Raw genomic sequence first — 27,675 nt, 5'->3', positions numbered from 1 at the left:
TCCTGCTGTCTGTCATGATTTCCCTTTAGTTGGGCAGTTGATAAACTCTAATATTTTGCTGCTATAAGTGTTAACCACGTTAGTGATCCTGGAACTCCATGTTTCTTCCTTACTTCCTGGGCCATCAGTTGGGAGGAAACAGCTGATTGTTGAAGGACACGGTAAACCTAGATTTGAGGTTGGATGTGAATTCTTTCTTTCTGCCTCTGAAAGCCTTGTCTAAGAGAGTCACAGTTTGTTACCTTTGGGGTTCCCTGACAAAAAAAGGTCGAATAGAGTTCTGTTGGGCTAGTTTTCTATCACTGTAGTGCAGAAAAGGGGGCCTTTTCTCTGTTTGATCTGTGACTCTATTCCACAGTCATTTGTTCAGTACCTACTGTGTGCTATGCAGTGTTCCAGGTACTGGGTGTCCGATAGTGAATGAAAAAGATAAACATTCCTGCTCTCATAAAGCTTACATTCTAGAGAGAGGGACAGACGATAAGCATTAAAATATCTGGCATGTAAGATGGCGGTAAGTGCTGTGGAGAAACCAAGTGGGAGGCTTGCAGGGAGGGCTGGGTCGCAGGTTTCGACAGGGTGGTGAGGGACAGGCCTCATGGAGAGGCCACCTGGGGTCAGGCAAATAACCGGGGTGTCTGATGTTGAGCGTTCCGTCAGGAGAAACTTCCCATTGGGAAGTTTACTCTCTGGCCCAGTATGAGGGCTTGTGCCTTTTCCTGCTGCCATCAGTTAACGTCACTCTCCGAGCCAGAGAATGGCTTAGCTTAAACAGACTCTCATCATGGTGTTTAAGGTTCATTTTTTTTTCCTAAAAGGGTTTAAGTGTAAAACTATGTGTGACTCCTACAGGAAAAGTTGCTTGGTTTGATGTCACTGCCAACCAAAGAACAGTTTGAGGAACTGAAAAAGAACAGGAAGGAGGAAATGGAGAGGAAGAAGGCCGTGGAGAGACAAGTGAGTGAGATCAGGGACACGAGGGCCACTTCTTCCTGTGGTGCTCAAGCCCAAGAGGTCCTGTGGGGGCGTAGTGAATTGCTCTGTCAAGTTTGCATTTTTCTGTTCCAGCCTCATCTGTGGAAAACATAATAATTGTTTTTCTCCCTAGGTTCTATTTTTTTTTTTTTTGCATAGGTTCTGCTGATACGTTCGTGGCTAGAATACTACAGAGATTGTTCTCCCTCTGGCAGAAGTTACTAGGAAGAAACTAGGAAATTCTTTGTAGAACACCTTAGAATAAATACTAAACCAAAATAATATGTGTATTTCCCGTTGTATGAGATTCTAGTATAGATGAGGGTAATAGATCTCAGAGGTTTAAGGAAGGCATATAGCCAGTGAATCTAGGATTGAGAAAATCATAGCCCTTTATTGTTATTCATTATTTTATTTATTTATTTTTATTTTTTGTAGTTTTTGGCTAGGGCTGGGTTTGAACCCGCCACCTCCAGCATATGAGGCTGGTGCCTTACTCCTTTGAGCCACAGGCACTGCGCTCATTATTTTATTTTTTAAAATTAGGTGCCCTGCATTCCCTCGGCCACACACAGGCATGATTTGATTTCAGCATTTGGCTATGTTAGTCCGAAGGGGGTAATGGGGAGTGTCAGTGGCACAAAGATAGAGGGACCACAGAAGGGAGCTGACAGTGTGGGCTGCCTCTGACATGGTGACTTGTTCCTTCTCTTTGGTTTTCGTGTCTCCCCAGGCTGCCCTGGAGTCCCACCGAAGGCTTGAGGAAAGACAGAGTGGCCTGGCCTGTCGAGCAGCCAATGGGGAGGTGGTATCTCTCCACAGGGGCCATGCCCCTTTGAGAAAGGCTGAGGGCTGGCTCCCCCTGTCAGGAGGTCAAGGACAGAGTGAAGACTCGGATCCCCTCCTCCAGCAGATCCACAACATCACATCGTTTATCAGGCAGGCCAAGGCCGCGGGTCGCACAGATGAAGTGCACACGTTGCAGGAGAACCTGCGGCAGCTACAGGATGTGTATGACCAGCAGCAGACAGAGAAAGCCATTGAGCTGTCCCGGAAGCAGGCCGAGGAAGAAGACCTGCAACGGGAACAGCTGCAGATGCTCTGTGAACGCGAGTGGGAACGGGAGAGGGGGCAGTTCCGGGCGGCATCTCTGCACACACGGACTCGGTCCCTGGACTTCCGAGAAATCAGGCCTTTTCAGCTACAGGCTAGCAGAGAGCCTCGCACTCACCTTGCTTATGCTTTGGATCTGGGCTTTTCTCCAGTTCAAAGTAGCACAGCTCCTAAGACCCCTTCACCATGCTCAGCTCAAGAACCTGTTCAAGTACGGTCTGGGCCCCCAGTCCTTGGCCAGGAATTCTTACTCCAGAGCAGCATGTCCCAGCAAGATGAGGTGCCCTCCCTAAACCCCTTTGATGAGGAAGACTTCTCCAGCCCCACAGAAGAGGCCACTACTAACCCTCCTGCCACAGAGGTCTCCTCTGGCCCTTCAGCCTGCATCCCCAAAGTGTACAATCCTTTTGAGGAAGAGGAGGAGGCAGGGGCAGTAGCAGAGAAGCCCTTCACTCACCCAGACCGTCCAGTGCCCAACCCCTTTGATGAGGAAGATGAACATCCCCACCCGAGGTCCTCAAGCCCTCTGGTTCCTGGCAACCCCTTTGAGGAGCCCACCTGTACCAACCCCTTCGAGGTGGACAGTGACAGTGGGCCAGAAGCTGAGGAGCTCATAGAGGAGGAGCTCCTCCTTCAGCAGATTGATAACATCAAGGCGTACATCTTCGATGCCAAACAAAGTGGCCGGCTGGATGAGGTGGAGGTGCTGACAGAGAACCTGCGGGAGCTCAAGCGCACTCTGGCCAAACAGAAGCGGGGCACTGACTGACCAGCAGTAGGGGCCAGTAGAGCCGGAGAGTGGCAGGGTGAGAATTCAGATGCACACAGGTTAGGGGCAGGAGGATGCAGTTTTGTGCTGTGCACTTTGAGGTATTTCCACTACAGATAAAAAATAAAATGGGAACTAGCACAGGAATAATCAGCACCCATTTGCTGTTTATCCTGTTGTTTTTTTTTTTTTTTTTCTGTAAGGGTTTTTCCCCTTTGTGAAGGGACTTTACATTTTTTACTACCGAGATATAACTAAATGTAGCTCTGTTGGGCCCTGGGCAGTAAGGGCTGCCATGCATCTCTTGGGTCCATTTGCTACTGCCTAGTCTTGGTCCTTAATGCAGTATTATAGGACAGCTGCCTTCCTTTAGCCAAGACAAAGATGGATCCCCTGGAACCATATTTGGCTCTGGCAGAAGTCCATCCCCCCAGGCTATGGGTTCCATTTCACTAGGGGCCTCCTCTGCCCTGCTCGGAAGGGAAGAGTTTAGTAGACCCAGGAGAGCCCAGTACCTCTTCTTAAGAGAGATAATGAGTGGATGCCTCACCAAGGTCTGTGTCTCTCTGTTTAAGTTCTAGTTTGTCTCTTCCTACAGTCCTTCAAGGTAATTAAGCTCCAGGACAGGGGTATCCATGTGATCTGATCATGTGCTTTTTAGAAAATAGGAGTGGTGGGCGGCGCCTGTGGCTCAAGGAGTAGGGCGCCGGTCCCATATGCCAGAGGTGGAGGGTTCAAACCCAGCCCCGGCCAAAAACCAAAAAAAAAAAAAAAAGAAAATAGGAGTGGTTAACTTTTTGGTTGATGTTAGTATTATTTGGGAGAAGAGTTTCTCCAAGCTTGCTCTGATGATACAATTATCTGTCTCCAGAGAAACCTTCTAGAGCTTTGGCAAAATTACTCTTATCTGGGCCTTTTAAAAAATGTAGGAATTGGTGATCAGGAAGCTTTTGTGGAACATCTTTCCAGGAGAAGAGAAGCTTATCTGAGTCAGAGGAGAAATTAAAATAACTTCCAAATCTATTTGATCAGCTGCCTTCCCTTTTGATTCATCCTGACCTGACCTGGGCAGTGATGAGATATTTTATTACCAACGTTTAGTATTCAGAAACTAGAATGTTTGAAGAAGCACAGCCCAGTATCACTCTAGTAGCACCACAGTACTTGAACTCTTTACCAATTAAGGACAGAAAGGGAAATTGTTAGGTTAGCTCTGGTGCTTTGGTTTACAGGAACATAACCCTTAACTGACACCTGACATCATGATATATCCATGCGTGCTCAGCTCTGGGTAGAGTTTCTGCAATTGTGCACCCTAACGAATGAACAATAACTGATCACTAGTCACTTTATACTCCTTAACTAACTCTGGGCCATACTTTAACTGGTGTGAGAGCTGAAATTCATTTTGTTACATTCTGGGGAACACCCCTCTTGATAGTGGGAATATTTGAACTCTCTTGGGGTAAAAATAATCTGTATCTGTGCTAAAGAAATGTGAATAGCATTTCATTTTCATTCGGCCAGAAGATGCAGCAGCATTTCTTTAGCACCTGCTGCATCTTTGGCCGAATGAAAATGTCCTAGATAGGACTGTGGGAATGGGGGTTAAGGGTATGTGGAAGAACCTTTGCATTTAGGTTCCATTTACAAATAAGGGCATGTCAGCCAGTTACTAACTCTGCTGGCTGTCATGGGTTATTTTGAAAATTGGCAACTAGGCATCTAAGATGTTTACTGGCACAGGCCTTTTTTCTCCCCCAAGATCCATGACCTTGCTGTTAACCTGGAGGGCTTCATGGATGGATGGCAGGGTCCTGCTGCTCAGTCTGTTATTTCTCTGGCTGAAGAGGAGGCGTTCTGTGCCAAAAAGCAGGTAGTTCCAGAAGCTAATTGCTGTTTTCCACCATAGTTACTTTTCTTATGAGAACATCTCCCTTTTAATTAGCTGGTGATTTTAATTAAGACTAAACTTACCCCTTCCCTGATACAGCCCCAGGTAGCAATCTAAGTAACTAAGCATTTAGAAACACAACTATTGGGTGGCGCCTGTGGCTCAACGGGTAGGGCGCCGGTCCCATATGCCGGAGGTGGCGGGTTCAAGCCCAGCCCCAGCCAAAAATAAAAAAAAAAAAAAAAAAAAAAGAAACACAACTATTTTTTAAAACTGTTTATAAAAACCCAATTCCCTGTATATACTAAACCAAACTAAAATCAAATCCCTCCGATGTGATTGAATTCTTCCATGGCTGTGTTCTTTCATAAATTCTTCCATTTAAGGGCGGCGCCTGTGGCTCAGTGAGTAGGGCGCCGGCCCCAAATGCTGAGGGCGGCGGGTTCAAACCCAGCCCTGGCCAAACCGCAACAAAAAAATAGCTGGGCGTTGTCCCGGGCGCTGCTCAGGAGGCTGAGGCAAGAGAATCGCGTAAGCCCAAGAGCTGGAGGTTGCTGTGAGCCGTGTGACGCCATGGCACTCTACCAAGGGCGGTACAGTGAGACTCTGTCTCTACAAAAAAAAAAAAACTTCTTCCATTTAATTCTTTCATGGCTATATTCTTTTGTGAGCATAGACACGGCAGAAGGTAGAAATCTCTGCCCCTCATTTGCACCATGTCTCAGACACAAAGTTCAATTTACAGAGATTGGTTGACAGCAGGGAAACATTGGCCTATAATTGTAACCACAACTTCAAGTTTTTACCTCATTATTTCATCTTTCCTACAGTCCTTCAAGGCAAATGGCTTCATTCTTTGGCAAATGAACGAGGTCTTGATGTGGCGTACAGATTTCCCTGGACACAGATCATGATCACAAATGGGAGAGACTGTGGGATTCAGGCATTTCATTTCCTTTTTACGCCTTGTTTGTATTTTCTCCTGTCTTAATACACTAAGGATACTTACTCATTGTACTTGTAGCTCAATGTGTCTTTGCTTTTCAGAGGCTAAAATGTACCTCAGAATCATCATGAACTTTGGGGTGGGTGGACATTGGCATAATTGGTGATGGGACTCAAAATGAGAAGCTGGTCTCTACCAGGTCACAGACTGGAATATCAGTTTGAGCGTCGTTGGTTTGCATGTACTACTTTGGAGCCTTGTATTGAAACCTTTTTTTAAAAATAAAAGGTGTTAGTGGCTTGGGGGTGTGTGTGCATGTGTGTGTTGCAAGTGAGAATCACCAGATGGTACCCCTCCCCCTTTTGATGATGATACCTAAGTATCAGAAAAAAGACGCTCTCAGTTCTTGTGTGAGATGTTTGGTTAAGCCCTCATGGTTCCACTTCTGCCCTACGTGCAGTTGCACCTGCAGTGTTGCTTAAGTGAACTCTTACTGAAGCGTGACGTAAGACCTTCCGGACTGGGGAAACTGAGGCTCAGGCCTTGAGGAAGCTCCTGGTGCCATGTATGCAGGCAAGCTGCTCATGTCCCCCCACCCTACCCCCAGGCTCGCCAGCAGAGACAGGTGAAGAGAGGTTAGCCTGGCTCGGGGGACACAGTCAGTGTGAAGGGAGGATCGGAAGCCGGGTCTGCCTGACTCCCTGTGCCCTCAGTAGAAGGAGGGTTTGAGCGAGGTCAAGTGGGGGTGTCAGGCTCAGTGTGGTGGATGTGGGCAAGGGGAGTGAGGTTGGTCCTGTTGAGCAGGTTTCTGATAGTGACTTCATTTAGGCCTTTGATACGGAAACCTCCCAGAACCTACACAGATTTCTAAGGCAGGGAGGGATGATATTTAGTGCTCACTGTTATTTAGAAAGAATGCAAAGTATTGTGCAGGGCTTACCACATTTCGTTTTTCCAACAACCCAAATTTACAGATGATGGGAAAAGTGGTGAGGCTAAGCTTGCTCAGGGTTGTATGTACTTCTGGGATTATAGCCCAGGTCTGCCACTCCAAAACCCAACTAGTCCTACCCTGCTTTGTCTGTGGGCATCCATGTTTCCAATGGGGTGTTTCATCTGTAATAAGCACTTCCTGTAGGATTCAAAGTCAAAAGCTCTTCTATCTCAAATTTCAGTAGCCTAGCATAGTTTTTTAAATACTTCAGAAAGCTCTTCAGGTTTCAGTTCAGAAACAAAGACCTTGGAAATTATCTGTGTGTCCTCACAATAAGAAAAAGCTGGGCTCACTGAAAATCAATGGGTTGTCTTGGGTCCACCAGAGAACTGAGTTTGCAGGGCAAATTGCCATCCCCAAATCTGGAGAGAGATGGCAAATTCAGAGTCACAGGAGATCTGCCTTCCTGGAGTAGAAGCTGCAGGAGCCACGGCTAGAAGGAACCCATAACCGGTAACTTTGATGAACTGCTGGAGGCTGAGTGTGGACTAGCACGGGAGTGGCAAACTCCCTCCCCAAGACGCATACTTTTATGGGTTTTACTGCAGTTGGTTCTCATGGTGAAGGGCTGGGAAAGATCTGGTGGCTCTGGGAGGGGAAGGGGTGAGTCATCTTCGAAATCTAGAGCCTTTTCCAAAACAAAGGCCTACTCCCCAGAAGGAAGGGCTTTATCAGAACCTTACTCCTTCTGAGGAAGGGCATTTTTTCTGCTCTAGCCCCCTCTAGCTTCCCTACTTCATGTAAGAGGTCAGCAGGGGGAGTTAAAAAACATTTGTGGTAGGGTGTGGTGGCTCACACTTGCAACCCTAGCACTTTGAGAGGCCAAGGTAGGAGGATCCCTTGAGGCCAGGGATTTGGGACCAGCCTGAGCAAAAGCAAGACCTCATCACCATAAAAACAGAAAAATTAGTTGGGCTTGATAACTGGTACCCGTAGTCCCAGCTACTTGAGACGCTGGAGCAGGACGATCACTTAAGCCCAGGAGCTTGAGGTTGTAGTGAGCTATGATCACAACATTGCTGTAGTCCAGGAGGCAGAGCAAGACCATGTCCCAAAAAAATACCCCCAAAACATTGTGAAGGTCAGAGCCCAAGGACACAGGCCTACTGAAATACTGAGGTTTAATCATGGAACTATAATTAAATAGTTTCCCCTCCCATACACCTTTTCACCATACACCACAGGACTCCAGGATAGTAACAGTAGATTACAGCTGAAAGAGCTGCAAGACACAGTCTCCTTTAGGAGGAATATCTAGGGAAGCCCAAAAAGGGGAGACAAAACAAGGACACTAGAGGAATTTGAAGCCTCTGACACCTACGGTGACAGCAAACATTAAACATAGCTCAGCTCCTAGCCACATTAACGTAAATCCTCATATCAGAGGCCTACTACCTCTAAGTCCTCATGTTTAGAGTTCCTGCTAAATACAGTAGACACCATCTCGCCTTCAACAAAAGGCAGGAAAGAAGAAAATATAGTCTGATGAGACAAAGCAAACATTGGAGCCATACTCAAATGCTGGCATCAGACAGGAAATTTAAAACATGATTAATACGTTAAAAGGTTTAATGGTAAAAGTAAACAACATGCAAGAACAGATGGGCAATGTAAACAGAGGTAAAGAACTAAGGAAGAATCAAAAGGGCATGCTAGAAGTAGAAAAGGACTATAACGAATGAAGAATACCTTAATGGGCACATCAGTAGACTGGACACAGCCAAAGAAGGAATCGGCAAACTTGAAAATGGGGCAATAGAAACTTCCCTATTCATAGGCAAAGAGAAAAAACCCAGAATGTTCATGAACTATGGAATAGTTTCAAAAGATATAAAATTAGGGAGTCTTCAAAAAGATCATGAAAAGTGCATATTATGGTGGGGCACGGTGGCTCACACCTGTAATTCCAGCACTTGGGAGGCCAAGGCAGATGGATTGCCTGAGCTCACCAGTTCAAGACCAGCCTGAGCAAGAACGTTGTGGTAGGTACCTATAATCTCAGCTACTTGGGAGGCTGAGGCAAGAGGTTGCTTGAACCCAAGAGTTTGAGGTTGCTGTGAGCTAAGACACCATGGCACTCTACTTAGGGTGACCAAGTAAGACTCTGTCTCAAACAAAAAAGTGCATATTATGAAAAAGCTATGCATGGAGTTAAAAATCTTTTGCACAAAAACTCATTCTAACTTGTTATCTCTGAACAGATCTAGGAAGGGTAAGACATCAGTCAGAAGAGCCTGTATCAGGAAAACATGAATGATGCTAAAATTGAAGCAAGAACATCAAATTTATGATGAAGTTTGAGTAGAAGAAGAGTGAAATCAATACCTTATGAAAATTTACAAATGCATGTATTTTACAAAGAGACATGACGATGTTGAATGTGAAGTTCACAGTGGCAGACCATCCACCTCAATTTGTGAGGAAATCTTGTTTGTGCCCTAGTTGAAGAGGACTGATGATTCTCAGAACAAACAATAGCCAACACCATAGATCCCTTGACTGGTTCAGCCTACACTATTCTGACTGAAAAATTAAAGTTCAGCAAATTGTCCACTCAATGGGCACCAAAACCATTGCTCCCAGGTCAGCTGTAGACAAAAGCAGAGCTTTCAATGGAAATTTTAAACAAATGGGATCAAGATCCTGAAGAATTTCTTTAAAGAATTGTAACAGGAAATGAAACACGGCTTTATCAGTATACTCCTGAAGACAAAGCACAATCAAAGCAATGGCTACCAAGAGGTGGACTGTGGTCCAGTCAGAGCAAAAGTGGAGTGGTCAAGAGCAAAGGTCACGTCAACAGCTTTTGGGAATGCTTAAAGCATTTTGTTTGTAGACTTTCCGGGGGCTGAAGAAAAATAACATCTGCTTATTAGTGATTTCAGAAAGTTAGCCAACCCTTTAGCAAAAAAAGCAGAGAAAACTTCACCAGAGAGTCCTCCACCCCCACCATGCTCCTGTTCATTCCTCTAATTAAACAAGGGCAATTTTCCAAGAGTTTTGATGGAAAATCATGAGGCATACGCTTTACAGCCCTCATTTGGATTTTTCTAACTTCTTTTTGATTCCTGATCTTAAAAATCTGTAAAGGGCACTCATTTTTCTTTAGTTAATAATGTTAAAAAAAGGCTTGGCACCCGTAGCACAGTGGTTATGGTGCCAGCCATATACACCAAGGGTGGCAGGTTAGAAGCCAGCCTGGGCCAGCTAAACAACGATTACTGCAACAAAAAATAGCCAGGTGTCATGGTGGGCGCCTATAGTCCCAGCTACTTGGGAGGCTGAGGCAAGAGAATAGCTTAAGTCCAGGAGTTTGAGGTTGCTGTGAACTGTGACTCCATACCACTCTACCAAGGGCAACATAGTGTGACTCTGACTCAAAAAAAAAAAAAAAAGTTAAAAAAAAAATCTGCATTAACATGGTTAAATTCCCAGGACCCTCAGTTCTTTCTTCAGGGAAGAACTAAATGCTTGGAATCATCAATTACAAAAATGTCTTTACCTCGACAAAACCTATATTGAGAAATAAAATTCATATATTTTGTTACCTTTTAATTCCATTTTCCCACAGACTCTCTGAAGTCCCCTTATATGTATAACTGAAATCCTAGCAGGAGAAAAAAGGACAAAGAAGAAATATTTGAAGTAATATTGTGTAATATCCAAGAGCTTTCCAAAATTAATAACAGACACCAAACCACAGACATAGGAAGTTCAGACAACACCAAGCAGGACGCAAATAAAAAATCTACACCTGTGCACCACTTATTCCAACTCCATAAGCCAAAGACAAAGAGAATTTTTTTGAGACAGAGTCTAACTTTGTAGCCCTTGGTAAAGTGCCCTGGAGTCATAGCTCACAGCAACCTCAAACTCTTGGGCTCAAGTGATCCTCCTGCCTCAGCCTCCCAAGTAGCTGGAATTACAGGTGCCTGCCACAACACCCAGAATCTCACTCTTGCTCAGGCTGGTCTCCAACTCGTGAGCTCAAGCATCCACCTGCCTCGGCCTCCCAGAGTACACAGGCAAGAGCCACCTCACCCAGCCTCCTTCGTTTCGTTTTGGTACAGGATCTTACTATGTTGCCCATGCTGGACTGCAGTGGCACTTTCATCTCACTGTAACCTCAAACTCCTAGGCTCAAGTGATCCATTTCAGCTTCCTGAGTAGCTGGACTATAGGTGTGTACCACCACACTCGGCTAAATTAAAAAATTCTTTTTTTGTAGAGAGAAAGTTCTATGTTGCCCTGGCTGGTCTGGCCTCAAGCATTGACATCTCAGTCTCCCGAAGTGTTAGGATTATAGGCACTAACCATCTCAACTGGCCTAAAGAGAAAATCTTGAAAGAGGCTAGGAAAAATCCACCTTATCCATACAGAAACAAAGATAAGAGTTACAGATGACTACTTATTAGAAACCATGGCGGGGAGGTGCCTGTGGCTCAGTGGGTAGAGCACCAGCCCCATATACCGAGGGTGGCAGGTTCAAACCCAGCCCCGGCCAAAGTGCAACAAAAAAATAGCCAGGCATTGTGGCAGGCGCCTGTAGTCCCAGCTACTTGGGAGGCTGAAGCAAGAGAATAGCCTAAGTCCAGGAGTTGGAGTTTGCTGTGAGCTGTGACCCTACAGCACTCTTATCGAGGGCAATAAAGTCAGACTGCCTCTTAAAACAAACAAACAAACAAACAAACAAAAAATGCCATGCAAGTGGCTTGGCGCCTGTAGCTCAGCGGGTAGGGTGCCAGCCACATACACTGAAGGTGGTGGGTTCGAGCCCAGGTTGGGTGTGCAAAATAACAATGACAGCTACAACCAAAAAATAGCCAGGCGTTGTGGCAGGTGCCTGTAGTCCCAGCTACTTGGGAGGCTGAAGGGAGAGAATCGCTTAAGCCCAAGAGTTTGAAGTTGCTGTGAGCTGTGACGCTACAGCACTCTACCCAGGGCGACACAGTGAGACTCTGTTTCAAAAAAAAAGAAAGAAAGAAACCATGTAAGCAAAAAAAAGATGTTGAAAGAAGAAAACCCACCAATCTAGAATTCTGTATGTGGCAAAATTATTCACGAGAGGAGAAATAAAGCCTTCTCAGATGAGTAAGGATCACTAAGTAACTAATAAATGCATCTCATCCATGGTTTGCTTACGAGAAAATTGAAGCCCAGCGCTCTAAGTGGCTGAACTAGGAAGGAGTAGATCCCAAACCACCTTTTTTCTTTTGAAAATCAGTTTGTTTCAAAGTCAGTTTTCCAAATTGCGCAGTTTGAGCTCTTCATTTGAAACCGGAGACGCAAAAGTGAGAAAATTTTACTTGTTTGAAGACGAACAGCGACCGGGCATCCTCCCAGCACCCCGGGAGGCCGACACGGGTGGGTCGCTTGAACTTCTGAGTTCCAGACCAGCCTGAGCAAAAGCCAGACCTTGTCCCTACTGAAAATAGAAAAACCTGAGGCAAAAGGATCACTTGAGCCCAACAGTGTGAGGTTGCTGTGAGCGGTGACGCCACAGCACTCTGCCCAGGGTGACAGCTTGAGACTGTGTCTCCAAAAAAAAAAAAAAGGTGAATAGCAAATTATAAGCTAATTTAGGATCCGAACTCAGACTTCCAGGCTATTTCCTATTGTAATGTTGTCCAATGGACTGAGTTTAAGCCTGTTTAAAAATATTTTCCCGTAGAAGTAGGAACGGCTAACTTACACCGCGCGAAAACCCAACTCTTTGATCGGCCAAACGCGAAGGCGCATGCGCCGGGTTTCGCCGCGTCCCGGCTGGAGGCCTCGAGCCAGGACTACTAGTCCCAGGCTGCTCCGCGGTGCGCGCTGCCCGCCGGGAAGCATCTCTTGGGAGTCTGCGCGGGAAGTGGAGTCTGGCTACGGCAGTGCGGTGCGAGGTTCGCCCGGGGCCGCTGCTCCTCTCGGTCGCTCTGCGTTGCTGCTCGGCTCACCCTTACCGCTGCCGCCATGCCCATGAAAGGCCGCTTCCCCATCCGCCGCACCCTGCAGTACCTGAGCCAGGGGGATGTCGTGTTCAAGAACTCGGTGAAGGTCATGACGGTGAATTACAACACGCACGGGGAGCTGGGCGAGGGCGCCAGGTCAGTAGGAGCCCTCGAGGCTGCCCCCGCCAGCATGGCCAGCCGTAATCTGTAGTACTAGCCTGCCAGTGACGGTGAGACCAGGAGCTGCGCTAGCTGCCCGCTCAGTGCCAGGGCTGGACTCCGAGGTCGGTGCTCCTACCCCCGTTTTACAGATGAGGAGGAGACTGGGAGGACAGGAGGGCCCCGCCGTGCCCGCTGCAGTCGTGACGAGGTGGGGTGGGGTGGGGAGAACAAGGACCCCCTCCTTTATGTCCTGGCCTTCCTCCGGCGCGGTGGAACAAGGCCAACTCCAGCCGTCTTGACGCCCTCCCGGCAAGGCGAGCGCCAGGGAGGGTACCCAGGCCCAGGGTGACAGATCTGGCTCGGATCTCAGCTTTTCCACCTGCTGGCTTTGGGCAAGTAGCTGTTCCTCTCCAAAGGGAGAAGACACCCCTGTCCCAGGGCTGGTATTGGGATGGAATGAGAGAAGTAACAGCTGCTAACATTGACTATGTCCAGCAAGGTTCTGAATGCTTCTCAGGTATTATTTCTTATGATCCCTACAGAAACCCCAGTGTTATCCACCCCCAGGGGTAGGGAGGTGCAGAGGGATTAAGTCACTTGCTGGTGAAGGTGCCACCGCTGGAATTGAGAGATGAGAGACTGCTTGACTGTTCAGGAGAGCCAGAAGCCACCTCCTAGCCATTTGTTGTGTACAAGTGAACCCAAGAACTTGAACCGGCTTGCATGGGAACAGCTGGCATGTAGTTTTCCTGGAAGACTTAGTCTTGGGGAAAAGGAGCCCCCAGATAACCTCCCATAACCCACCAGTGCAACTGTGCACATCTCTGTCACTGGACAGAGGCCAGGTGATGGAAAGGACGGAGGCAGGCTGGATGGGCCAAAATCTGTGTGTCCTGTCCATTGGGGCCCTTCACTGCTTGGCAGTGTGGGCTTTGTAAGAATTCTTGATCAGAAATTCATTTATGTATGTAATGCTCCAGTTTTTAAATGGTCAGCTAATCACAGTAGACCTGCAAGGCTCTTATTCACATCCTCTAGGTAAATAGGATACAAACATCTATTCAGTTTTTTTTTTTTTTAAACAGGGTCTCCCCCATCCTGGTATTAACCAGGCCAGATGAGACAGGGTCCTCTGTCACCAGGGGTAGAGAGTTCAGTGACGTCATCGTATCTCACAGCAACCTCAAATTTACAGGCTCAAGTGAAACTCCTACCTCAACCTCCCAATTAGCTGGAACTACATGCATGCGCCACCACACCCATTTTGCAGAGATGGGGGTCTTGCTCAGGCTGGTCTTGAACTCCTGATCTCAAGCAGTCCTGCTGCATCAGCCTCCTAAAGTGCCAGGATTACAGGTGTGAGCCGCCATGCCCAACCTCCTCTTCAGTCCTTTCTCTGTGGTTTGCCTGGCCTACCTGTGCCCTTTGTGATTTTGTGCCCTTGGCCTGAGCCTGCCTGCCTGGATCTGAGTAGCCTCAGGAACCCTTGCTTGTTCCTGTGCCCTCAGCATTTCAGCTGTTCCAGTTGTGACCTTCCTCCATTCCAAATGTAGCCCTAGTCTTTTGCTTGTCTGCTGGGTCAGCAGAACCTGCCTTGTTAAGTGTCTAAGGGTTAAATTCCTATTCACCTCCACCAAGTGTTCTTGACCTTAAAAAGTGGCCCTGAGTTTAGGATCTTTGATAGCCACTGGATAATGTGGTAGAAGTCCAGACTAATCACAGTCTCGGTTGTTTCACTTTTTGGTTGTGTGCTGGGGACAGTTTACTTACCTTCTAACTCCATTTCCCAGCGTTGTGAGGATTGGGGAATAAAGTGCCTAGCAAAGAGTCTTATGTCTAAGGCAGGTGTTCAACTAAAGGCTACCTGGTATTAACTTTCCTCTCATGCTTCAGCAGAGCATTTTGTGGGAAATCCCCAAACTGGCTATGTCTGGGTTTATCTGTGATGTGGGGTCTTTTGCTGTGGGGCAGAGATTGCTGAGAGGCCTTCTACTTGCAGGAAGGAACTTCCAGCCTGATTACTGTGCTGATCTATAAGCTCTTATTTTCTCCTTTCGGAGAGGCAACAGCTGTCAACTCTCAGCTGTTTAATTTGAGCCATACCTCCATGTAGTTAAATCCTAAACCATCCTTAGGGAGCTACTTCTTAATGTTCAACTGTAGGCACTAATTCACTTCTCTCCCAACACCATTGCTATTCCCCACCCACTGCCACCTGCAGACTCCTCCTCTAACCCATCCTCAGGATATGGTTATTTCCACAGGACAGGACAAATTCAGTGTTCAAATTAATATAACTTTGTAAATGCTGTACACAGTTGAACTAAATAGAATACTAAGATTATTTGTCGTTTTTGTATAGCCTTTTGTTTTCCTTGGAGTTTGTTTTTGTTTGTTTTATTTCAACTGCAGATTCTGCCCCAATCATGGAAGTGTTCTCAAACAAATGGTTGTGTGATCAGGCTTTTCATTGATTCTTCCAATTTTATCTTCTTTTAACTTTATTTTTTAAAGTTTATTTTAGTATATTATGAGGGTACATACATTTTGGTTACAGTTTGCTTTTGTAAGTTTTAAGTCAGAGTTACAGGTGTGCCCCTCACCCAGAAAGTGTGAGTGAACCCCTTTAAAAGTATTCGTTGGGTGGGAAATTTTATCTTCTAAAAAGTGTCTCACAAGCTCAGTCTGGACTGATGGTGGTGCATTGCCGTCTTCTTGGCATTGTGATCATGGAGCCCTCACTGGTTGCAGGTCATCCAGCTAGGCAGTGGTGAAGCCAGAGTTTGCTGCCAGGCTGGAGCAAACTCTGGCTCTGAGACTGTGCGTCTGGCCTTCCTGGGACAGGGTTGTGGCAGGAAGCATAAGGCACGTTTAATTCTGGTCATTTGGGAAGCTATTTACAAAAATTTGGGCAAGGATGGGGAAGGGAACCACAAGGAATAGTTACAAAGTCCCCATCTAGGCTTGAAGAAGTGAGGGGAGAGAGTGATTGTTGGAACCGGAGCTCCAAGAGGGCTGCCCATGGGGAGCCTGTGGCCTGGGGGCACAGTCAGGGCAGACCAGGGCAAGAAATAGCTGGCTCAGCCACCCTCTTTCTGGTCTCTTGTGAGTGCTCCCTGTTGGGTGAACCCATCATGAAGTCAGAGGGTGAGGAAGCCCGTTTCCATGGTCCTTAGAGTTAGCAGTTCAAGATGGCAAGGGTGGCCAGGGGTCAGGAGGGGCTGAAGGAGGGGTCCAGACACACAGTTATGTCCTAGTTTGTTTGTTTGTTTGAGGCAGGGTCTTATTCTGTTGCCCAGGCTGGAGTGCAGTGGCGCTATCATAGCTCACTGCAGCCTTGAACTCCTTGGCTCAGGTGCTTCTCCCATCTCAGGCTCCCAAGTAGCTGAGACTGCAGGCATGTGTTCACACACCTGGCTAATTTTTCTTATTTTTTTGTAGAGGTGGGGTCTTGCTACATTGCCCAGACTGATTTTGAACTCCTGGTTTGAAGAGATCATTTTGCCTCAGTCTCCTGAGTAGTTGGGACTGCAGGTGCACACCACCACACCTAGCTGTTTTTTAACTTTTTTGTATCAACAGGTCTTGCTATATTGCCCAGGCTGGTGTTGAACTCCTGGCCTCAAGTTATTCTCCCCTTTTAGCCTCCCAGAGTGCTGGGACTACACATGTATGCCCCTGCTCCTGGCCCATAGTGTCTTTAAATAAACAGTCCTCTCTCAATGAGCATTTGAGTCAGTTCTGCTCCTTTGCTGTTATAAATAACAAAGTAATCAAACTCACACTTGTCTTTATATTCAAGTGTGAATATATCTAAAAGCAGAAGTGAAATCATTGAGTCAAGATCTGTGCTTTTAAAATTTTACTAGGTTAAGTCAATTTATACTTTTTTTTCTCCCCGAGGAGAGTGCAATGGCATCATCATATCTCATAGCAACCTCGAACTCCAGGGTTCAAGCTATCCTTGCCTCAGCCTCTAAGTAGCAGGAACTATAGGCACCCACCACAACACAACACTTGGCTAGTTTTTCTATTTTTAGTAGAGATGGGGGTCTCACTCTTGCTCATGCTGGTCTCGAACTCCTGAGCTCAAGCAATCCACCTGCCTCAGCCTCTCAGAGTGCTGGGATTACAGGTATGAGGTACTGTACCTGTCTGGGATACATACTTCTTTACCCTCGAATGACTATCTTGGCGTCCCAATATCATTCACCATGCACTAATGGAGAAACCCTTTGAGCTGTTTTTTTTTTTCCTTCCTCGAGACAGTCTCATTATGTCACCGTTGGTAGAGTGCTATGGTATCACAGCTCACAGCAACCTCAAACTCTTGGGCTCAAGGGATTCTCTTGTCTCAGCCTCTTAAGTAGCTGAGACTACAGGTGCCCGCCGCAATGCCTGGCTATTTTTAGAGATGGGATCTTGCTCTTGCTGAGGCTGGTCTTGAATTTGTGAGCTAAAGTGATCCACCCGCCTCGGCCTCCAGGAGTGCTGGGATTGTAGGTGTGAGCCACCATGCTCAGCCTGTTTTTTCCTCAGCTTTTTTTTTGGGGTAGCGCACGTTCCTCAGAGAGTCTGATTAAAAGCTTTGGACTTTCTCCCTAGAAAAATGCACATATGCAAAAAATGCTAGGTTAAAAGCTTTTTAATAGGTTTAATTTCTTTCGTTTTGCAGGAAATTTGTATTTTTCAACGTACCTCAGATCCAGTACAAAAACCCTTGGGTGCAGATCATCATGTTCAAGAACATGACGCCATCACCCTTTCTGCGCTTCTACTTAGGTGAGTGAGGGCTTCTCTCTACCCCGCTCCAGGCACCATCAGACTCTGGAGACGTGTCTGGATGTTTCCTTCCCTCCGGGCCATTCCTCCTACTGTTGGAGTCAGGGTGATCTGAAACAGAGCTGTGTGGTATTTCCATTATCAGCCCCTTTGGCTGCTCCACTCCTTGGCACACAGTGGCCCCTGAGATCTGGACTCTTCCTCCCTCCCTGTCCAGCCTTGTCTCACTTGTCCCCTGCCTCATATGAGTAATTTTCCCAAATTCCCTTGTCGTATCATGCTGTAACACCTTTGCTCATGCTGGTTCTTACCCATCTTTACTTAATTAAATCCTTCAGGACTTGGCTTGTACCCCTTATTCCAGGAATTCTTCCCTGTACCTTAGGTTGGCCTCCCTCACCCCATGCCCAAAGTCTGTTTCCCCTCAGCGCTCACCACTTTCTCTTGAAGTCTTAGCATCTGTGCATCCTCTGTGGACTGTGCATTTACCCGGCACTGTTCACATTTGGACTAGGCTCTAAGTGACGTTAAGTTAGGCTCTGTGCTGGACAATCAGAAGACCAGATGTCTTGGCCCAGCTCTGTATGCAGTAGCTCTGATCCTAAGTAACATTCTCATTTCTGTATTTCTCAAGCAAAGGCCAAACATCTACGTGGTTATGAGACTCAGAGGAAGCATAGTTGGGAAATGCTTCAGGAAGCAAAGTGTTTTCTTTCATCCATTCAGAAAACATGTCCTCGGGCCAAACCCAGTTCTAGGGATGTCAGGGAGCCATACAGACCAGATCTCTGCCCTCGAGGAGCGTATAGTCCAGCAGTTCTGAGAATAAACAAGAAACTTACTATGTTAGAAAATTAGCACTGTGAACTGGATGTCTACATGTAAAAGACTGAAACTGGACCCACACCTTTCCCCATTCACAAAAATTGATTCAAGATGGATAAAGGACTTAAATTTAAGGCATGAAACAATAAAAATCCTCAAAGAAAGCATAGGAAAAACACTGGAAGATATTGGCCTGGGGAAAGACTTCATGAAGAAGACTGCCATGGCAATTGCAACAACAGCAAAAATAAACAAATGGGACTTCATTAAACTGAAAAGCTTCTGTACAGCTAAGGAGACAATAACCAAAGCAAAGAGACAACCTACACAATGGGAAAGGATATTTGCATATTTTCAATCAGACAAAAGCTTGATAACTAGGATCTATAGAGAACTCAAATTAATCCACATGAAAAAAGCCAACAATCCCATATATCAATGGGCAAGAGACATGAATAGAACCTTCTCTAAAGACGACAGACGAATGGCTAACAAACACATGAAAAAATGTTCATCATCTCTATATATTAGAGAAATGCAAATCAAAACAACCCTGAGATATCATCTAACCCCAGTGAGAATGGCCCACATCACAAAATCTCAAAACTGAAGCTGCTGGCGTGGATGTGGAGAGAAGGGAATACTTTTACACTGCTGGTGGGACTGCAAACTAGTACAACTTTTCTGGAAGGAAGTATGGAGAAACCTCAAAGCACTCAAGCTAGACCTCCCATTTGATCCTGCAATCCCATTACTGGGCATTTTTTTGGGAAAAAAATCCTTTTATCATAAGGACACTTGTACTAGACTGTTTATTGCAGCTCAATTTACAATCGCCAAAATGTGGAAACAGCCTAAATGCCCACCAACCCAGGAATGGATTAATAAGCTGTGGTATATGTACACCATGGAATACTATTCAGCCATTAAAAAAAAATGGAGACTTTATATCCTTTGTATTAACCTGGATGGAAGTGGAAGACATTATTCTTAGTAAAGCATCACAAGAATGGAGAAGCATGAATCCTATGTACTCAATTTTGATATGAGGACAATTAATGACAATTAAGGTTATGGGGGGGGAGGAAAAGCAGAAAGAGGGAAGGAGGGAGGTGGGTGGGGCCTTGGTGTGTGTCACACTTTATGGGGGCAAGACATGATTGCAAGAGGGACTTTACCTAACAATTGCAATCAGTGTAACCTGGCTTATTGTACCCTCAATAAATCCCCAACAATAAAAAATTAAAAAAGAAATAGAAAGATAGAAGGTGCTTAATTTGGAGAAGAAAAATAGGCAGTCATGCCAGAATTGCTAGCAAAAGATAATGCAGTTTTAGAAATGTTTTTTTAATAAGGGACCAAAATAATATGAACTTCAGACATACTGAAAAACACAATAGTAGTTAGAATTTAAGAGTGTATGGGAGGAAGGTTAAAGTCAGATATTAATTAGTAAAATAAGTTATGATTTAATAAAAAAAAAATAATTAGTAAAATAATGTAAAATGATGAGTAAAACTTGGAGAGGCAAAAACAGAGATTATCTTAGGTAATAATTACGATAATGGTAAAATGATAATGGTCTTTCTTATCTCTTCCTGTAGTTATCACAGCAATTTCTAGTGTGTTTATTATAGTGTGGTTGTATACTACAGGGGCCCAACATAAAACAACGGAGCAAGGATTGGTCACCCCATTTTGCACATTAAGGAAAGATTCGGTTTTGGGGGAATGCAGCTATTTTCTTATTCCAAGAAAGATAAAGAATATTTGACTCTGTTTTCTCATTTCCAAAGGATTTTTATATTAATTGTCGCATGCTTTTGACAAGAAACTTTGAATATTAGTTTTGCAGATGGGAAAACTGGGGTGCAGAGAAATTAAATTGTTCATGTGTGGTCAATGAAAAGTACAGCCAGGAATTATAATGGAATCTTTTTCTTTCAATTTTATTTCTATACACTTCATTCTTCTCATCTCTAAAAACTGCTATCTAACATTTTAAGTCGCTAAGTTTTCAAATACAGTTTCTCTGTTACAGGTAAGGTTGAAGGGACAGGGCAGCATTTTTAAGGCTACAGTCTAAAATAATAATAAAGCATTTTTGTTTACTGAGTAAAAACTAAAAGTGATCATTGCAAAAAAAAAAAAAGAAAATTAGCACTGTGAGAAACACAGTAAGTAAGGTCAGGTGCAGGGTTGGCGGGGGAGAGAACGATGTTCATGAAGTAGTTTGTGTGAGTTTTGTGTTTTAAAAATTAACTTTCCTGGGGCATAATTTACTGTAACGCTGTGCACAAGCGTATGTGTCTAGTTTGCTGAGTCCCAGCAGTTATGTACCCGTGTCATTGCTTCTCTGAGGAAGATGCTGAGTGTTCCTGTCACTACGGCAAGTTCCTTAGTGCCGTTCTCTGGTTGGTTCCTTTCTACCCAGGCAGCCCCCATTACAATTTCTTTCCCCATTTTGTTTCAGAACTTCCTATGAGTAACATCTCCTGGCATATTTTCTTTGAGTCTGGCTTTCCCGTGTGCGTTTGAGGTTCATCCCTGGTACGCATCTCAGCAGTTGCGTCCTTCCTACTGAGTGGCCACCACACGTCACCCACTCACCTGGTGGTGAACCTTTGTGTTCTTCTTAGGTGCTAAGGTAGGCGGAGGTAGATTCGGTGCAGATCAGACGTTGAAGGACACCTGGCAGAGCAGGGCGGCCGAGGGGTAGGTCTGCCTCGCGGAGGTGGAGGGGAGCGGGAGGGCAGGCTGGGGAGGACGATCCGCAGGTGAAGGCACAGTTCCCAGAGCCTTTGCCAGCCCAGTGGGACGTTCTGGCTCTGCATTGGGCAAAAATGGCCAGGACCTAGACAGGGTCTCACTCTTTTTTTTGGAGACAGAGTCTCACTGTATCACCCTGGGTAGAGTGCCGTGGTCTCACAGCTTGCAGCAACCTCTAACTCTTGGGCTTAAGCGATTCTCTTGCCTCAGCCTCCCAAGTATGTGGGACTACAGTGACCCACCACAACGCCCGGCTGTTTTTGTTGCAGTTGTCATTGTTGTTCAGCTGGCCCCAACCGGGTTTGACCCTGCCAGCCCTGGTATATGTGGCTGGCGTTGTAACCACTGTGCTATGAGTGCCAAGCTCAGGGTCTCAATCTTGGTCAGCCTGGTCTTGAACTCCTGAGATCAAGAATCCTCTCACCTTAGCCTCCCAGAGTGCTGGGATTACAGGCGAGAGCCACTACACCAGCCTCACTGAAGCTTTTATTTGCATTTCTCCGTGAGTATCCTTTTGTGTACTATCGGACACTCACATACTTCTTTTTACAAACATTTTTTGGAGAGATAAGAATTCACCATGTTGCTTAGCATGGTCTACATGTTTTGTAAAGAGTTTGTCTTTTGTCCTTTAAAAAAAAAATTGAGATATTTGTTTTCTTAGTGAGTTACGTATATAGGTTGGCTTTGTGGCCCCCTGTATATTCTGGTTGCAATTCTTTTGTCAGATGTATGTATTGTGACTATTTTCTCTCAATCTGTGGGCTGCTTTTCTTTTCTTTTTTTTTTTTTTAAGTGATGGGGTCTCACTGCATCAGATTCCTGGGCTACAGGTGCAAACCATTTGCTTTTCATTTTTTTTTTTTTGGCGGGGGCTGGGTTTGAACCCGCCACCTCTGGCATATGGGACCGGCGTCCTACTCCTTGAGCCACAGGCGCCGCCCATGCTTTTCATTTTCTTAATGGTGTCTTTTGAAGAGTTTTTGTTTTGAAGAATTCTAGTTTATCCCTTTTTTTTTCTTTATGTTTAGTGCCAAGGCCTTAAGAAATTTCTTCTGTGTTTCCTTGAGAATGTTATAGTTTTAGATTTTACATTTAGGCTCCTGATCATCTTTTGAGTTATTTTCTGTGTATAAAGTAAGGTAGGGATTGAGGTTCATTTTCGTGTTTTAAATTTGGGGTGTCATACATCTTTGTCAAAAATCACTTGACTGCAAATGGATTAGATGATGTGGTCTGTCCCTACAGTGGACTGTTACTCAGCTGTGAAGAGGAGGGGAGTACCGGCAGTTGCTAGCACACGGTTAAACCTTGCAAATACGCTAAATGAAAAGCCAGGTGCCATGCGTCGTATCATTCCCTGGATATGAAATGTCCAGGATAGGTGAATCCGTAGATAGAAACTGGTTTTCGGGGGCCGGGGGAACAGAATGACTCCATAGTGGGTACAGGTTTTCTGTAAGGATAATGAGAAAGTTTTGGAACTAGATAATGGTAATCTTGCGAATGAGTATTGAAATCAGGTAGTATAAGTCCAACTTTATTCCTCCTTCCCACACCCAATTACTTTGCCTGTTCTTGATTCTTTGCATTTGCATATAAACTTTAACATCTGCTTGTCAGTTTCTGGAAAACTTGCTGGGGTTTTGATTGGAATTCTGTTGGAATTGCATTATAGATCATTTTGAGAACAATGGATGTTGTAACAATATTGAATATGTTTTATGATTCCTGTACATACTTAAAAAAATTAGTTTCCAGTTTGTTGCTAACAACTAGACAGCTGTATAGAAGTACAGTTGATTTTTGTAAATGAACAAAACTTTTTATATGTTGTATTTTGCAAATTTCCTAAATTCACTTCTTTTGAGTAGTTTTAATTTTTTAGATTCCTTTAGGCTTTCTGTATATTCTATAATCATGTCATCTGCTAATAAAGACAGTTACATTTCTTTTCCAGTCTTTGGTCTTAATTCACTGTCTGAAGCTGTGGTAATATTTTGCATTTCTTCTAGCAGTGTATGAAGGTTCAGTTATTCTGCTTCTTCACTAGCATTTGATATTGACCAGTTTTTAAAATTTTAGGCCAGGTACAAAGCACTTTGGGAGGAGTGTTTTTTTTTTTGAGACAGAGTCTCACTATGTTGTCCTTGGTAGAGTGCTATGGTGTCATAGCTCACAGCAACCTTTTCAAACTCTTGGGCTTAAGCGATTCTCTTGCCTCAGCCTCCCAGGCACCTGGGACTACAGGTGCCCGCCCAAGGCCTGGCCATTTTTTGGTTGCAGTTGTCATTGTTGTTTAGCTGGCCTGAGCTGGGTTTGAACCTACTAGCCTCGGGGTAGGTGGCTGGCGCTGTAACCACTGTGCTATGGGAGGAGTGTTTTCAAAGGTGTTTTGGAGGTGTTTGAAGTCAGAAGTTAAAGACCAGCCTAAACAATTACTGAGATTTCCATCTCCATAAAAAAAAAAGTAGCCCAGAGTAGTGAGTGGCATAGGCCTGTAGTCCCAGCTACTGGGGACTCCATCTGAGGCAGGAGGGTTGCATGAGCCCAGGACTTTGGGGTTGAAGTGAGCTATGATGATACCCTGCACTCTAGCTCAGGCAACAGCAGGATTCTGTTTCAAAAATAAATAAATAAATAAAATTTTAGCTACTCTAGGCTGGGTGCCCGCCACAATGCCTGGCCGTTTTTGTTGTTGTTGTTGCAGTTGTCATTGTTGTTCAGCTGGCCTGGGTTAGGTTTGAACCCACTAGCCTTGTGGCTGGTGCTGTGATGACTGTGCTACCGGCGCCAAGCCAGTTTGCCTTTTTTTTTGTTTTTTGAGACAGATCCTCATTATGTCACACTGGATAGAGTGCTGTGGCGTCACAGCTCACAGCAACCTCCAACTCCTAGACCTAAGCGATTCTCTTGGCAGCCTCCGAACTAGCTGGAACCACAGGTGCCTGCCACATGCCCGGTCATTTTTTGGTTGTAGTTGTCATTGCTGTTGGGCAGGCCGGGGCTGGACCTGCCAGCTCTGGTGTATGTGGCTGGTGCCCCTAGCCGCTGAACTACAGGTGCTGAACCCAGTTTGCCTATTTTTTAATCGGTTCATATAAGAGTTGTGAGAGTTCTTTATATATTCTGGATATAAGTCCTTCATCAGGTATATGCATCATAGATATTTTCTCCCAGAAAATGACATATGATGTCTTTTGGATCACAAAAGTTTCGGGAAAAAAAAAAAAAAATTTTTTTTTTTTTTTTTGAGACACAGTCTCACTATGTTGCCTTTGGTAGAGTGCTGTCGCATCACAGCTCACAACCACCTCTAACTTCTGGGCTTAAGCAATTCTCTTGCCTCAGTCTCCCAAGTAGCTGGGACTATAGGCGCCTGCCACAAGGCCCGGCTATTTTTTTTTTTTTGGTTGTAGTTGTCATTGTTGTTTGGTAGGCCCGGGGAGGGTTCGAACCTGCCAGCTCTGGTGTATGTGGCTGGCGCCCTAGCCACTGAGCTACAGGTGCCGACCCAAAAAGTTTTGAATTTTGATTAAGTTCAATTTATTGATTTTTTTTTAATGGATCATGTTTTTAAAATTATCTAAAAGATCTTTGCCTCTTTCTTTTTATTTATTTATTTTTTTTGAGACAGAATCTCACTGTCATCCTGGGTAGAGGGCTGTGGCATTATAGCTCACAGCAACCTCAAACTCTTGGGCTCAAAAGATCCTCCTGCCTCAGAGAACATTTTCTCTAATGTCTTCTATTAGAAGTGTTTTAAAAGTTTTGGGCGGCGCCTGTGGCTCAGTCGGTAAGGCGCCGGCCCCATATACCGAGGGTGGCGGGTTCAAACCTGGCCCTGGCTGAACTGCAACCAAAAAATAGCTGGGCGTTGTGGCGGGCGCCTGTAGTCCCAGCTACTCGGGAGGCTGAGGCAAGAGAATCGCTTAAGCCCAGGAGTTGGAGGTTGCTGTGAGCTGTGTGAGGCCATGGCACTCTACCGAGGGCCATAGAGTGAGACTCTGTCTCTACCAAAAAAAAAAAAAAAGTGTTTTAAAAGTTTTAACTCTTGGGTTGGGTGTAGTGGCTCCTGTCTATAATCCTAGCACTCCAGAAGGCTGAGAAGGGTGGATTGCTGAGAAGGGTGGATTGCTTGAGTTCAGGAGTTTGAGACCAGCCTGAGCAAGAGCAAGACCCTGTCTCTACTAAAAATAGGGAAAAAAACTAGCCTGGCATCATGGTGGGCAACTGTAGTCCCAGCTACTTAAGAGCCTGAGGCAGGAGGATCTTTTGAGCCCGAGAGTTTGAGGTTGCTGTGAGCTACAATGCCACAGCCCTCTACCCAGGATGACAGTGAGATTCTGTCTCAAAAATAAATAAATAAATAAAAAGAAAGAAAGAAAAGCAATATGGAAAAAGGAAGAGTTACAGGTCATGTAAACGATGTATGTGTTTTACTGTTAAAGTGTTTCTGCTTCTGGCACGTCCTTGTGAGCTGAAGGGAGCTGCCCGGTCTCTTCTCCATGTGCTTCCTGTTCACAGATTCGGGGGAGCAAGTCCTGGTGGATGTGGAGACCAAGAGCAATAAGGAGATCCTGGAGCACATCAAAAAAATCTTGGGAAAGAATGAGTGAGTTGTGGGGTTTGATCTGGAGGGAGCAAACTGCTCAGCCCAGCGATTTTGAGGGAGAAAAATGGGGTAAGTGGGGATTATGTTGAGAGAGATTCCCATGGTGAGTCCCAGCGAGCCCCAGCAAGCCTAGGAGAGCTGGGCAATAGAATCAGTTCAAACCTGGCTTTGCTGCTCACCAAATCACTGAACCTCTGTGAGATTTAACTCCCTCAGCTGTAAAATGGGGACAAAGATCATCCTTCCCTCCTGAGGTTGATGGGAAGCTGAAAAGCAGCTGGAACACTGCCCCTGTGGCTGCTAACACTTCTCTCCTTGGGAACCTCAGTTTGAAGCTAGCACTGTTTAGCCCTGAGGACTGTGACATACATATCCCTTTTCTTTCTTTCTTTCTTTTTTTTGAGACACGAGTCTTACTTTGTCACCCTGGGTAGAGTGCCGTGGTGTCATAGCTCATAGCAACCTCCAACTGATCCTCTTGTTTCAACCTCCCGAGTAGCTGAGGCTATAGGCACCCACCACAAAGCCCAGCCATTTTCTTTAGAGACAGGGTCTCGCTCTGGCTTAGGCTGGTCTTGAACTCCTGAGCTCAGGCAGTCCACCTGCCTTGGCCTCTCCGAGTGCTAGGATTTTACAGGCATGAGCCACTGCGCCCAGCCTCAGGCCTTTCTTGATGCCTGAATCCTAGGATTGTCCCAGCTAGAGCTGTGGGCCCCACCTGCATGCTGCAGGAAGGCTGACCGTGCCCTGTGGGCTTGCTCCTGCGGTCGGGGGGTACAGCAGCAGGCCTTCCTCCAGTTGCTCCTCTCCTCGGGGTACCAGGGAAAAGAGAGGGATTGGCTTTGGGAGTGAGGGGCAGGTTATTTGGCAAGAGCTCCGGTCTCCCTGGCTTATAGATGGTTCCCGTGCTGAGAAGGCCCTGCTCTGCCCACTGGCTGAGCCATGTTGCTATGTGTGGTGTCTGGCAGGGAAACCCTCAGGAGGGAGAAGCAGGAGAAGGAGCAGCTCTCTCACCCAGCCACCTTCGGTCCCCGGAAGTACTGCCTGCGGGAGTGCATCTGTGAAGTGGAAGGGCAGGTGCCCTGCCCGAGCCTGGTGCCGTTACCCAAGGAGATGACGGGGAGGTACAAAGCTGCTGTGAAAGCCAGTGTCCAGGACTGAGGCTTGTGGCCACTGTGGGCTGGGATGACTGTCTCATCAGCGGAGAGATTGGCATGGGATTATTTGGCTCCAGGGAGGCCTGATTCTGTTCTCAGACTTTGAAATCATGTTACAATAAAAAATCCCCTTTACACACCTGCGGGGAAGAGGCTCGTCCTTACCTGAGCTGCTAAATGAATATTCTCACTCCATTGCCTAATACAACACTTTTTTTGTAAAGTTTGTATTTTTCTTTTTCCTTTTTACTCCCTTAGACCCAGGGATAGACTGGAATATAAAACACTTCTTAATCACTGCAGCAACATGGGGGTGTACTTGTTTCTCTGGACAGGCGGCCTCCATGATGTAAGGGCTTCTGGCTGGGGAGGGTGTAAGACCACAGCTTTTTTTTTTTCTTGAGACAAGAGTCTCACTATGTCACCCTCAGTAGAGTGCTGTGGCATCATAGCTCACAGCAACCTCATAGTCTTGGGCTTAAGCCATTCTCTTGCCTCCGCCTCCCAAGTATCTGGGACTACAGGCGCCCGCCACAGCGCCTGGCTATTTTTTGTTGCAGTTGTCATCGTTATTTAGCTGGCCTGGGCTGGGTTCTAATCCGCCAGCCTCAGTGTATGTGGTTGGCACCGTAACCACTGTGCTATGGGTGTTGAACCTTTTTTTTTTTTTTGAGACAGAGTTTCACTATGTCGCTTCTCAGTAGAGTGCTGTGACGTCATAGCTCACAGCAACCTCAAACT

General features: G+C 45.7%; 2 protein-coding genes and 1 long non-coding RNA gene across 8 annotated transcripts in view; 2 read left to right on the top strand and 1 right to left on the bottom strand.

The window, feature by feature from the left end:
- RBSN (rabenosyn, RAB effector) overlaps nt 1-5,984 on the top strand; it is a 32,074-nt gene extending 26,090 nt beyond the window's left edge. For 5 of the 6 annotated variants that reach the window (XM_053599987.1, XM_053599988.1, XM_053599989.1 and 2 more), the window contains 2 exons: nt 853-957; nt 1,709-3,007. In XM_053599987.1, coding sequence (XP_053455962.1) covers nt 853-957; nt 1,709-2,857 — 1,254 coding nt within the window. In that variant the 3' untranslated portion in view covers nt 2,858-3,007. Of the gene's footprint in view, nt 1-852; nt 958-1,708; nt 4,734-5,581 lie in introns of those variants that run through there. The other variant, XR_008381779.1, reaches the window with a different exon arrangement.
- Nucleotides 3,632-5,584, bottom strand: LOC128592140 (uncharacterized). Its single transcript, XR_008381780.1, has 2 exons — nt 5,013-5,584; nt 3,632-4,892 (listed from the first exon to the last, which is right to left on the bottom strand). It is a non-coding gene; the product is annotated as an uncharacterized LOC128592140 (long non-coding RNA).
- Nucleotides 5,985-12,535: 6,551 nt separating the features above from the next.
- MRPS25 (mitochondrial ribosomal protein S25) lies at nt 12,536-27,074 on the top strand. The gene is made up of 4 exons (XM_053598604.1): nt 12,536-12,780; nt 17,462-17,568; nt 25,690-25,777; nt 26,746-27,074. Exons 1-4 carry the CDS (start codon nt 12,647-12,649, stop codon nt 26,936-26,938), a joined length of 522 nt encoding a protein of 173 aa, XP_053454579.1. The 5' UTR covers nt 12,536-12,646; the 3' UTR covers nt 26,939-27,074.
- Nucleotides 27,075-27,675: the final 601 nt, after the last annotated feature.

Source organism: Nycticebus coucang, chromosome 8 (assembly GCF_027406575.1).
Source record: "Nycticebus coucang isolate mNycCou1 chromosome 8, mNycCou1.pri, whole genome shotgun sequence".
Classification (NCBI taxonomy): Eukaryota; Metazoa; Chordata; class Mammalia; order Primates; family Lorisidae; genus Nycticebus; species Nycticebus coucang.
The sequence above is the reverse complement of the archived record's forward strand: the minus strand, read 5'-3'. Positions and strand labels throughout refer to the sequence as shown.

Coding starts and splice junctions, on each gene's coding strand:
- MRPS25 (XM_053598604.1), top strand. CDS start 12,647: ATGCCCATGAAAGGCCGCTTCCCCATCCGCCGCACCCTGCAGTACCTG. Junction 12,781..17,461: donor GAGCTGGGCGAGGGCGCCAG/GTCAGTAGGAGC, acceptor TTCGTTTTGCAG/GAAATTTGTATTTTTCAACG. Junction 17,569..25,689: donor CTTTCTGCGCTTCTACTTAG/GTGAGTGAGGGC, acceptor TCCTGTTCACAG/ATTCGGGGGAGCAAGTCCTG.